The sequence below is a fragment of the Podarcis muralis genome, chromosome 5 (genome assembly GCF_964188315.1).
Source record: "Podarcis muralis chromosome 5, rPodMur119.hap1.1, whole genome shotgun sequence".
NCBI classification, from domain to species: Eukaryota; Metazoa; Chordata; class Lepidosauria; order Squamata; family Lacertidae; genus Podarcis; species Podarcis muralis.
In genome coordinates, this window is record NC_135659.1 from 97339216 (window position 1) to 97352627 (window position 13412).

Here is a 13412-nt window from a genome sequence, read left to right on the forward strand (position 1 = left end):
TTTGCAGTGGGACTTCCTCGTGGTGCTGACCTTTAAAGCCCTAAACAGCCTCTGCCCAGTATATCTGAAGGAGCGTCTCCACCCCCATCGTTCTACCCGGACACTGAGGTCCAGCGCCAAGGGCCTTCTGGCGGTTCCCTCGCTGTGAGAAGTCAAGTTACAGGGAACCAGGCAGAGGGCCTTCTCGGTAGTGGCACCCGCCCTGTGGAACGCCCTCCCATCAGATGTCAAAGAGAACAACAACTACCAGACTTTTAGAAGACATCTGAAGGCAGCCCTGTTCTGGGAAGCTTTTAATGTTTGATGTATTACAGTATTTTGATTTTTTTTTGGAAGCCGCCCAGAGTGGCTAGGGAAGCCCAGCCAGATGGGCGGGGTATAAATAAATAAATAAATAAATAAATAAATAAATATTTGAACCTCCTTGTCTCCTTAGGTGTGCCTAGCCCTGTGTCTATTGCAGGGGTTGGCAACCTACGGCCTATGGACTCCCGCCGCCCGCTCCGTCGGCTCCCATGCACCACGCTAAACTGGCACGGAGCAGAGTGGGGACTGCCTTCTGCGACGCTGGCCAGCTTCCCATTGGCTGCAGAAAGCTCCTGCAGCCAATGGGAAACTGCGCACACCTCAGCACGGAAGGAGCGCCGGAAATAGCGTTTGCACATGTATGCACGCACACACACTCCGGCCTGCCGCGGCATGAACCGGCCCAATACACAACAACTTTGATGACCCCAGGTCTATAGCTTTTGGTGATTGGTAAAGACCCACCTTTTCAACATCTGTTTGGAGGAGAGAGAGACCTGCATAGACAAAGGGATTACCGTATTTTTCGCTCCATAAGATGCACCTTTTTCTTCCTAAAAAGTAAGGGGAAATGCCTGTGTGTCTTATGGAGCAAATGTGTGGTCCCTGGAGCCGAATTGTCCAGGGGTGAAAAGCAGATCATGCTCTCTCTTTTTTGAAAGAGGGAAGTGGGTGTTGAAACAAAGCCACTGATCAGCAGGCAATCAGGGAGGGAGATAAGGGACACTAGTAATAAAGGAGGCTGCCTGGGAGGGGGGAGGTAAAGACAGCGAACTTGCAAGGAGAGGAGACAGGAAGACTAAAGCAATAAGGAGAGAAATTAGAAGAAAAGGAGGAGCAAAAAACTGCTGCAGCTAAGGAAAAGACACTAAGGCAAACAAGAGGGAAGGGAGTGTTGAAAGGAAGCAGCTGATCAGTAAGGGATTGGAAGGGAGATAAGGGACGCTAGCAATAAAGGAGGCTGCCTGGGAGGGGGGAGGTAAAAGCCCGTGGATCCTCAGGATTTTTGCATTGGGTCACCCCAAATTCACCATCAGATCACATAGCATGTCCATGGCTACAGCCTGCACCAAAAAAATACTCATCCACTGTTTCGTGGGGCCACAATGGCGCAAAAACGTGGCTAAGAAGCACAGATCCACATGGATTCTCAGGATTTTTGCATTGGGTCACCCCAAACTCACCGTCAAGTCACATGTCTGTGGCCACAGCATGAACCACAAAAATCGTACATCCACTGTTTCGTTCAGAATATTTTTTTCTTGTTTTCCTCCTCTAAAAACTAGGTGCTTATGGTCAGGTGCGTCTTATGGAGCAAAAAATATGGTAGTTGCTGCAGCTATTAACAAACTGAATTATTTGAGTTGTTGTTTTGCTGCATTTTAAGGCCTGTGCTACTTCATGGATGCTTTTTATCTTCCTCGATTCAGTTGTAAACTCCCCTCTTGGTTGTGCAAACGGCGGGACAGCAATAATCGGAATAAATATGTACAGAGCTTTGTGCTTGCCCCTGCTCTCCCCCCCCCCCACTCACTCCACCAATTCAAACACAGACAACACAATTCTGTAGCAGAAGAAGGCCCTTTTTTATTATCCCTGAATTGCGTTTTACAATACTGCAGGTAGTTTCATCTGGGGGAGATTTCTTTCTCTTCCCCGTGATCTGTCCAGTTCAAAATCTGGCAGGAGAAAACAAGACTCTATCATGCAGAGAAAATTATTGCTGTCTTATCTTATTTACAGTATAAACACTGATGAGGATCTGGGTTGACCTTGATTGTTCCCGGTGCAAAAAGCAACAGGCGAGAAACCAGGAACCTTCCTTTACAGAAAGAAGCTTTCTGCTGCTTGTCGCTCATGTCAGAGGGAGGTGGTTTTTATTTTTTTGCAATGAAATGATATCTATGACGAAATAATGTAAGCATCACATGGATGCTGCTTTGAGTGTGCATGTGCAAGCACAGGAATATGGTGGTGCTGAAACCATGTGCAGAATTCCAAAAGTGTCGTCATGGCACCTTAGAAGACGTTAGCAATACCTTGAGCCTCGGCATGTTTTTGAATTGTGCTATTTGTGCCCCGCGGGGGAAATTGCAAATGATTATTGTATACAGCCTTTTCCAACTCTGTGGTGGGAACAGCTAAGACTTGCCCAAGCCCTAAGAGGAGGGGAAATGCCTGTATCGAGGTCCCTGTAACCCATACTGTAGGGATACGGGTAGCGTTGTGGGCTAAACCGCAGAGCCTAGGGCTTGCCGATCAGAAGGTTGGCGGTTCTAATCCCCGCAACAGGGTGAGCTCCCGTTCTTCAGTCCCAGCTCCTGCCAACCTAGCAGTTCGAAAGCACATCAAAGTGCAAGTAGAGAAATAGGTACTGCTCCAGCGGGAAGGTAAGCGGCGTTTCCGTGTGCTGCTCTGGTTTGCCAGAAGCGGCTTAGTCATGCTGGCCACATGACCCAGAAGCTGTATGCCGGCTCCCTTGGCTAATAAAGCGAGATGAGCGCCGCAACCCCAGAGTCGGTCACGACTGGACCTAATGCTCAGGGGTCCCTTTAGCTTTAACCCATACTGTACGGCCAGCCTGCACCATAGATTCCCTCCCAGTGTGTGTGAGCTGCTGGGGTGGCGAAAACCTTGTGTGTTGCTGTTGTTGGAAGTGGGGAAAGAAACCTGGGGGAAAGCGAGAACGATGTTGAGGCAGAGATGGGGAGAGGCAGCTCTGGGGCAGAGAGAGGAGTATAAACCATGTTTCAAATGAGCACATCAAGTTGGAATTGTAGCAAAACTGCTTTTCCACCATTCACACATTCCTGCTCCTACGGAATGGTCATTTCCAAACTTTAGGTAGCCGAGGCACACTTTCCCCCTGAATTAAAATTGGAAGCACGTATTATTTTTTTACATACACACACCCTCAAAAGGGCTTGCTTTTTCTGAGCATGTAACAAACAGGGTTCCTTTTCCCTCAGAGGGGCGATGCTCCCCTTCCCATATAAAGTCACAGGTCTGAGAGCAACTCCGGTGCTCTTGGGGCAGAGACTCATGCAGAGAAAAGAGGCAACCTGGATTCTTTGAGCTCAGAGGAGCCTTTGATTATTAGCTACCCACCCCGTTAACCCTCTTGTGATGCATTAATGTGTTTTGGCTCCCCACCGGAAGTTACAACTCCAGGAGAATGTATGGGACTTGTGGCTTGTGGAAGAAGGGTGCATTCCAAAGGTGGAGGGGGATGCGTTGATGAGTTGTGGCATTTGGCGCACCTGTTCTAACAACAAACAGTTTTCTTGGACAGCCGAGAAGACCGTTGCCGAGTTGTGTCCGTTGTCCTGCGAGATGGCTCATTGGGTCAGAGGTAGAAAATAGGAAGGTGTCACAAAAAGTGGATGAGTCTCTTGTCACATTCATTGTTGGGGCCCTTTCCCGTCCCCAGAGGCTTATATGTCCACATCTGGAAGACACTGATGTTGTCTATGTACTGTTGTCCGCAGCGCCAAAAAGTTTTAAGCACATGCAAAATGGCAGAGGCTGGAGAGCTAACGTTCACCTGGAGAGTTTGCATAGAAGCGGCTGTTGCTTCCCATCAACTGGTATTGCAGCCCACGGAGGAGCCGACGTTTCTCATCAGTGAGGAAGACGTAACGGAACAGCTTTGCCTTCGAACAGGTCTTGCACAGCCCAAAACACAGTCTGTTCCGAAGGGGGCAATGGCACTGAAAAATTATCTTCTGAAACATTCCACTTCCCGCATGGCTTTTACTCGTTCGGCTGAGTGTAGAGTTCTGTGCCCCCCTACCTTTTTTCAATTTAAAAAAATCCATCACTATCAGCAAAATATAAATGTCATTTAATGAGGAGTTGCCCCCTCCTGGTTCTTAACTCTTGTTTTAGGCTGGAAATGATGGCTAGGAAGAGAACGGATGGTTGTTTGAGAAAGACTTTGGTTCCCAGAGCACGCCCGCATTTATTTTGTCCTGCTTTTTGTTCGAGAAAACTGGTGCCAGATATTGGCTACGAGGCAGAGCTGCCAATCAGGAAGTCTCCATCTGAAATATTGCCTCTGTGGCGAGCTGCCTAGGTGAGTTTTGGCTGCCTCCAGACTGTCACTATTTTGCAGGAAGAGTTCGAGCGCATACCGGAAATTTCGGGTTTGTGCAGTTAAAGTGGATTAAAGCGCTCTTGCTACAAATGCGCTTTAAAAGCAAACAGTTTGCACTTAGGGAAGTAATGGCAAAATGCTGTGAAAAGTATGGTATGAGCTAACGCATGGAGATGTAAATATTCCCACAAGCAGATCAGGATGAATGCAGGATGAATGCTCATTGTCATATAGCCTCACCACAAACAATTCAGATTGCTCTGTAGAGACCGGGTACAATCTACCTTTCCCCGTAAGCTTTGTGCAAGCAATTCAGGACACATGTTCAATATACAGGTCATCTGAGGAATCCTGTATTCTCTCTCGGTCTCCCCCCATCCCATCCCAGGGGCAGCATCTGACTAACCTTAGGCAAAGACCCACAGCGCAACGAAATAGGGTATGTTTTGCATGTGAATATTCAAAGTCCAGTTCCCATCATTCAACAACCATCACTAACACAGGTCAAAGTAAATTGGTGATTCTTCCTTGCAAATGGATCCTAGCTCTTTGAAAACAGCTGCCGCCGCTACAGAGCTCTAATATGCCTCCAGCTTCTGTGACAATGGTGTACCTGCAAGCAGCTTCTGCCATCGACGTCCTGCTTGCTAGGATTCATGCAAAGAGACCCCCAATGTTTCACCCACCCATTCTTCTTAAACAATAAATAGTATAAATAGGATAAATTAGAACTTTAAAATAGAGAGCTCCTAAATTTATGGCAGCAGCTGCCATTCTTGCTAACTCGCACGTCTGAAAGGACAAACTCCTCAATCAAAGGGAAATGGATGCACTATATGTCTGCTACGAGAGTGGCATAAAGCCCCCCCCCATTACATCCCATACCTCTGATAGGCTTGCAAAGGCAAGAAGGCGGGAGCTGAGCAGAGAGGCCTCCTGATTGGCTGAAAGGCAAATGGTTCTGCCACAATCCATTGACACTTCTCAAAGGAAGAATATGGGCATCTAATACGGGCGCCTCTGTAGCAGCAAGAAATTCCACACCCGTCATTGACAAATGTGGAATGACAACAGAAACAGGGCTTCTTGGCTACAGTGGTGTAGCTAGCTGCTCTGGTGCCCGGGGCGGTGCGTGCACCCTGCAGCCGGGGGCAGAGCAAGCTGCCCATGGGGACGGGGCGAGCCAAGGCAGGGCGCACTGCGTGGAGCCTCTCTGCAGCCTCCCCCTCAGCTGTAGGGCGGCTGAGGCGGTGGGAAGACGCAAGCCCCACGCTGCTCAAAAAAGCAGCACGGAGCTTGCAGGCAGTCTACCCGTCACCTTCCCCTCAGGAGAGACGCATGGCTCAGGCACGCTGCAGGCCCTGCTGTGTGGAGCCCAGTGCCCCCGGCTCACCTAGCTACGCCTCTGAATTAGGCAGTTTCTTGGAGGAGAGGGCTGTTGGAGGCTACTAGCCATAAGGCTGTGCTCTGTCTGCAAAGTAGGAGGCAGCAATGCTTCTGGTTTATGGAAATCACTCGAGGGGAGAGTGGTCCTGCAGTGGCGTAGCAAGGGGCGTGCGGTGGGTGCGGGAGTTATTTTTTTCAAAAACACATATTTTTGCCATTTTGTCACCCTCAGTGATGACACCCAGGGCAGCCCGTACCCACCGCACCGCCTTCCTACGCCACTGCCTGGCTATGCCGCTGCCTGGAAACGATGTTTGGATTTAGCTATGCAGTCAGTCTGTTTCTTGCCCTTGTCCCTTCCAGCCTTCAATGAAGAATGCTTCTCTTGCGATGACAGGAGGATGGAGAGGTTATGGTTGGGGTTTTTGCGTTGGGTTCTTCTCGGGAACATGGTGTGGTTCCTCAGAAGCTCTTGAGGGCATCCCACAATGTGGAGATGGGTGAATGAGTGCCATCTTTGGTGAAGTTCCCTCTCAAAGGCATCACTGTTAGCAACCACTAGGTGGCGATGTCAAGTAACCGGGAATGAGAAGACCTATAACCTCTGTGCAAACAAATTGGGATGGGTTCTCAACAAACAGGCTGTCTGGCGGAGATCCTAATTCTGACAACCATATGGAAAGAAAGAAATGACTGGTTCTCTCCCCCCACCCACGCATTGTGCCTTCCTGGGTCCTTCAAACATAAAAAAAAGTTCCCGTTTCCTATGCCAAACATGACAAATCAATCTCTTCCTCGCTTCCAAAGCTTGATTTGAGAAGTCGCTCTGTCTAAGCGTCCCACACCCAGCCTTGTCAGCTTCGTGGGTACCCTTCCTCACAATGCCCCCCTGAGTCGGGTTTCACAGCTTCTGCACTCGTTCTGTCCCCAAAAGATCTCAAAGGGCAACACTGATAGCTTTTCTTCCTCCCCATCAAGGGGAGAAGAAGGAGCAGCACACTAAATAAATAACGTAATAAATAATATAAATACACCCGGCATTTCCCAAGTTATCTGAAAGAGAGAGAGAGAGAGAGAGAAATGGAAAGAGAGACGACTGTCTCTTTCTTTCACTCTCTCCATCCCGGTAATCCTGAAGAAAAGTCAAAAGCTTGTCTCGCTCGTGCAAGACCAAGCGAGAAGTCTCCCAGAAGATGGCCTTCTGCTGGCGTTGACTGGAGTTATTGCTTCGGTTGACGATTTGGAGAAGGAAGGAGAAAAAGGCAGGTCAGGAGGACCAGGGGTGGAGAACGTTCTGCGGACCACAGCTCCCACCGCTGCTGAACATGTGGTTGATGGGAGTGACGGTCCAACAATATCTGAAGAACATCCCATGGACCACTCCTGGGTTTGAAGGTTGCTGGGCCTCAGGACCAATGCTTTCCATCTTCCCAAAGTCTCCATCACCTTCTGAGAAGGACAGGTTGCAGTCGCCAGGTTCTTAAGTGCTTCCTCCCAGTAACAGAACGACTTGCAATTTGTTGCGGTGGTCCCTTTCGCCTCCCAGGGCGACGCTTGTCCTTTCTTGTCCAAACCCCAGATCCCTGAAGACGGTTGCCGTGGTCCTGCCCCTGGACCTTCTCTCCTTCCCCTGTCCGGCTCAGTTCTCCTCCTCGCAGGCGTGCTCAGCCCCCTTGAAGCAGGCCGACTCGTAGTGCTTGTTGAGGTACGACTTGAGGGCGAAGGTCTTCTCGCATTGCTTGCACTTGTAGTGCTTGAAGGCAGAGTGCGTCTGCATGTGAGCCCGCAGGTTGGAGCGGTCGGCGAAGGCCTTTCCGCAGTGGGAGCAGCCGAAGGGCTTCTCGCCCGTGTGGGAACGCATGTGTCCCTGCAGGAGCCACGGCCGGCTGAAAGCCTTGCCGCACACGTCGCACTTGTGTTTGAGGTTGTGCGTCAGGATGTGCATGGCCAAGGCGGGCATGGAGACGTAAGCCTTGGAACAGGTGGGGCACTTCCTCGCCATCTTGCTGTCCAGGCTGCGGTGCGTCTGTTTGTGCCGGCTGAGGTTGGAAGACGTGGCGTAACTCTTGCCGCACTCGCTGCACGAGTGGCGGTGCGCCCCCCGCCGCTGGCCCTCTCCCCGGCGCCGCGACCGCCCGTCGGTGATGAAGAAGGCGTCCATCGAGTAGCTCTCGGTGACGGCGGCTTCGCCGTTGAAGTAGTGCGCCGACAAGCTGGATTGGGGGCTCTCGGGGTCGCTGTAGTCTTCGTGGGACGGCGTGTAGATTGGGTCTGAGGACGCCAAGTGGAGCTTCTTCTTCTCATTCTTGTAGCCGGACGACGCGAGGCAGGTCTGGAGATAGCCTACGGAGGACAGAAAGGGTTCAGTTAATCAGGGAATCCTAGAGTTTAAAGGGACCCCCAAATGCTATCTAGGCCAACCCCCTGCAGTGCAGGAATCTCAACTAAATCATTCATGACAGAGGGCCATCCAATTTATTTGTACCCTGCCCATCTGGATGGGTTTCCCCAGCCCCACTGGGTGGCTTCCAACAAAGATTAAAAATACATTAAAATGTCACACATTAAAAACTTCCCTGAACAGGGCTGCCTTCAGATGCCTTCTAAATTCGTGCCGGAGGTCCGTTCTTAACCTGAAACTGTTCTTAACCTGAAGCACCACTTTAGCTAATGGGGCCTCCTGCTGCTGCCGCGCCGCTGGATCATGATTTCTGTTCTCATCCTGAAGCAAAGTTCTTAACCTGAAGCACTATTTCTGGCTTAGTGGAGTCTGTAACCTGAAGCGTATGTAACCTGAAGCATATGTAACCCAAGGTACCACTGTAAAGGGACCCCTGACTGTTAGGTCCAGTCCTGACCAACTCAGGGGTTGCGGTGCTCATCTTGCTTAATTGGCCGAGGGAGCCGGGTCATGTGGCCAGCTTCCGGGTCATGTGGCCAGCATGACTAAGCCACTTCTGGCGAACCAGAGTAGCACACAGAAACGCCGTTTACCTTCCCGCCGGATCTACTTGCACTTTGACGTGCTTTCGAATTGCTAGGTTGGCAGGAGCAGGGACCAAACAACGGGAGCTCACCCCGTCATGGGGATTCGAACCACGACCTTCTGATCAGCAAGTCCTAGGCTCTGTGATTTAACCCACAGCCCCACCCGCGTCCCGGATTCTGAAGTGCTGCACCCCAAATATGCATACAACTAAAATCTGATAGCTATACAGTAAGAAAACAAAATTGCAAAGGAATAAAGGAACTAATCTGAGAAATGTGGTCTCACTGAACAAAGTGCCACATAATTCATTCATGAATCTTTTGATGTCTGCACAGAGCTCCATCTACTTTTGATCAGGGCTAATAATAATAATAATAATAATAATAATAATAATAATAATAATAATATATGCTGCCCATCTGGCTGCGTCAGAGAGTCTTATCGCCTTCCATCTGACGATCCTTATTAACCTAGATTTTCTCAGCACTGAACCTGAGAACCTTTGCACGCAAAACATGTGTTTTTGCCACTAAGTTATGCTTCGGTGTTGCAACTAGGAAACAGAGCATAGGAGAGTGGACAGACATTTGCATAGCCGTGTTTGCAGAATGTCAACTCCTCAAGAAGGAGAGGCCGGTGTGTTCCCTTCCCACCCTGGATGAAGGGAAAACCAAGTCTTCCTCTTGACTCCCTTTTCCAGGGAAGCCTTTGATGGCAGCCAGTGCTGTCAGCGAACAGGGAGTGCAATTCAGAAGGAGCTCAGCAAACAAAGGAGCATCGGGCGCACGGTTCCACAGCGAGAGGCTACTATGAACGCGCTTGTGTTTCCCCCCTTCCCTGGGGAAATAAGAGGAGCTGAAGTGGAAAGGAGTCGACCTCTTTCTCAGGCCGTTCCTTCTGTCTTGTCCAATTTCCTCTTGATTGACGGAGGGAAAGGCAGAGGCGAGCCGGGTCATCTCATTACCTCCCCTCATCTGCCTCACACGAAAATAAAAAAAGGAATTAAATTTTGTCAGCTGCCAAATAGCCTAGAAGTTAGTTAAACGGGAAATGGGTCACAGTCACGCTGAGCGGAAAGGCGCTTTGTACATTTTGTTCATGGGGTGCAATCCTATCCCCAGGATCAAACTCTAGGGAAACTGGGTGCGTGCACAGCACTAATTGGCGTTGGCCTGTGACGTCACCAACCCACCTTCCCAAGGTTTTTTTTTTCAACTGAAAAAGAGTGAAAATTTAAAAGGCTAATACCTTGCCAGAAGCTTTGGTGGAGATGGAAGCTGGGTGACTCTCTAAGCTAATACTGTAGGTCTGTCACTGAGGAGGCTGACTCAAGACAGACAAAAGAGTTTATTCACATAGTGTATAGCCAAAAATTAAAATTAACTCCCACAACATGCAGTGATGGCCAACAAGGTGGAGGGCTTAACAAAAGGATTAGACAAATTCATGGACAATAAAGTTAGTAAGGGCTGTTAGTCACAATGGCTAAGTTGTACCTCCACTGCTTGAACATATATGCCTCTGGCTACCAGTTCCTGAAAACCGCAGAAGGGGAGAGGGCTGCGCTTGTGAATCCTGCTTGTGAATTTCCCATTTGGGGTATCTGGTTGGCTATTGTGAGAACAGGATTCTGGATTAGATGAGCCCTTGACGTGATACCTGAAGGAGCATCTCCACCCCCATCGTTCTGCGGGCCTTCTGGCTGTTTCCTCACTGCGAGAAGTGAGGTTACAGGGAACCAGGCAGAGGGCCTTCTTGGTGGTGGTGCCCTCCCTGTGGAACACCCTCCCATCAGATGTGAAAGAGATATACAAGTATCTGATTTTTAGAAGACATCTGAAGGCAGCCCTGTTTAGGGAAGCTTTTAATATCTGTTGTTTTATCGCTTTATTATCATAATCACCAATTGTGTTGAGAGCAGTCTAGCATGGCTGGGGAAACCCAGCCAGATGGGTGGGGTATAAATAATAAATTATGAATATGATTATGATTTAGCAACCAGGCTCTTCTTATGAGACAGGGAAAACCCAATGGATTTGCTCCAAAGGTGGTCGGCGGACACACAACCAATTCATTTTGGAAAGGAAAGACAGCCCTGTGCTCCCTGCAATACTGATTGTGACTGTTTCCCTCAACTCACTGCAGTCGCTTGCAATTTAAACTGGAAGCCCAGAAATATATGAACAGTTTACTACCACTTCTCCTGAAATATGTAAAAATAAAATCAAATGATGCCTAAATTCCCCCACTCCTCCATTTCTAACTGCTGCCTGTTCTGACCTATATGGTGGCGCTGTGGTCTAAACCACAGCCTCTTGGGCTTGCCGATCGGAAGGTCAGTGGTTCGAATCTGCACAATGGAGTGAGCTCCTGTTCCTCTGTCCCAGCTTCTGCCAACTTAGCAGTTTGAAAGCACGCCAGTGCAAGTAGATAAATAGGTGCCACTGTGGCGGGAAGGTAAACGGCATTCCCGTGCGCTCTGGTTTCCGTCACAGTCCTCCGTGTGCCAGTAGCGGTTTAGTCATGCTGGCCACATGACCCGGAAAGCTGTCTGTGGACAAACGCCAGCTCCCTCGGCCTGAAAGCGAGATGAGCGCTGCAACCTGATAGTCGCCTTTGACTGGACTTAACCGTCCTGGGTCCTTTACCTTTTTACCTTAATATGGGTTGTCAAAAGTGAAAGAATAAAACCTAAAACTTCCGACAAAGTTGTGGGCCACACCCAGTGGGCCACTTTGACAGGTGGATGGGGCTGGACACCTGTCAGTCACCTGGCATTCCCCACGACACCAGGTGATGCAGCTTAAAAAAAAAGTAATGGGATTAAGTACCATCTATACATCATTTTCATAATATTTTCTTTTAATACAGTACATGCAGTAAATTTAACCCCTTTCTTCCACAGCCTTTCCCAATCTTCCCACATTATATTGTGTCCAACATCTCTTGCCCAATCAATCATCACAGATTTAACTTGTTCGTCCTTTGTATGCCAATCTAACAACAAATTACACATTTTGGAAAGATTTTTAACATTAGTGTCTAACAATTCCGTTTCCAATTTGGATTTTTCTGTTGCAAAACCATTTTTCTTATCAAGTTTATACAATTCGTTAATCTGATAATATTGTAACCATCCATCCAATTTATCTGATTCCTTCCTGAGCTCTGATTCCTTCCTTCCTTCCTTTGGAAGGGCCCCCCCCCCTTGAATTCAAGTCGGGGATGCAAAGGAGGAGTCAAGCGAATGTTATGAGTACTCTCCTAATTGTTCGTCCTTTTAACTATGGCTTGAAGTTCCAAGCTTCACCTTGAATATTCCCATATATGACACCAGGGCCAGGAGAAGAGGAAGTAAGTTTATCCTGCAAGGCCAATGTCCGAGGATGGGGGGTCCCCACCCCCGTTGTAAATGATAAGAGGGTAGTTATCCCTGAAGTGTGGATGGCAGCGACCCACAGGGAAGCCCTGTGACTTGGTTTCCAAAAGAAAAAGCGATTAGGGAGAAACGCTCTGGAATTCCAGGCTTGTGCAAACAGAAGCTTGATATTTTAGAAAACCACAACCCTGGAGTAACAGCTTTGGCTGGAGTAACAACTATCTGTGTTCACAATCTGAGAGACGATGTGTGTGCATGTGGGGGTCCTCATAGTCTGTTCTTCACTGAACTTCTGCACCAGTAGGTGGCCCCCTCGGGCAGGAGAAAGCTGCCAAGAAAGAGGAGGGCATGCTTGCAGAAAGAAGGTTGTGTCATTTCTCTGAGATGGGCTAAGTGCATCTCGTTTCTAATGCCCATGCATATAAATGCGCACATGCACAAATATTTCTGCACCGTGAAGTGCCCAGCTTGCTTCTGAGCCTGGAAATAGCACATAGCCATTGTTACTAGTAGCCACTGGTAGCCTTGTCCTTCATGAGTTTGCTTAATCACCTTTCAGTCACCTAACTTGGCCACCATCACTACATCTCAGTGGTCTAAACCACTGAGCCTCTTGGGCTTGCCAATCAGAAGGTCGGCGGTTCGAATCCCCATGATGGAGTGAGCTCCCTGCTCTGTCCCAGATCCCATCCCAGCTCTTAGCAGGCAACACAAATATTTAATGCAGGGATGGAGGGAGGGTGATCTGCAAGAGACAGCAATTGATCTGGATTGGAACTGGACCCAGAGTCATAACTATCAGCTGTTGCAGAAGCTTTTTTTGGAGAACAGGCTCCCACCAGTTAACTTAGAATCAGAAAGGGAAAGGGAAAGGGAAAGGGACCCCTGACCATGAGGTTCAGTTGTGGCCGACTCTGGGGTTGTGGCACTCATCTCGCTTTACTGGCTGAAGGAGCCGGCGTACAGCTTCCGGGTCATGTGGCCAGCATGACTAAGCCGCTTCTGGCGAACCAGAGCAGCGCACGGAAACGCCGTTTACCTTCCCGCCAGAGCGGTACCTATTTATCAACTTGCACTGATGTGCTTTCGAACTGCTAGGTTGGCAGGAGCAGGGACCGAGCAACAGGAGCTCACCCCGTGACGGGGATTCGAACCGCCGACCTTCCGATCGGCGAGCCCTAGGCTCTGTGGTTTAACCCACAGCGCCACCTGTGTCCCAACATAGAATCATAGAATTGTAAAATTTGAAGGGACCA

The 13412-nt window shown here is 49.2% G+C and overlaps 1 protein-coding gene across 1 annotated transcript in view; it reads right to left on the minus strand.

Annotated features, from left to right (window-relative positions):
• Positions 1–1868: 1868 nt before the first annotated feature.
• The window catches only part of SCRT2 (scratch family transcriptional repressor 2), a 31498-nt gene continuing 19954 nt past the window's right edge, over positions 1869–13412 (minus strand). Inside the window, exon 2 of the mRNA XM_028735523.2 lies at positions 1869–8131. Within this exon, the coding sequence (XP_028591356.1) occupies positions 7428–8131 (704 nt within the window). The 3' untranslated portion in view covers positions 1869–7427. The remainder of the gene's footprint in view (positions 8132–13412) is intronic.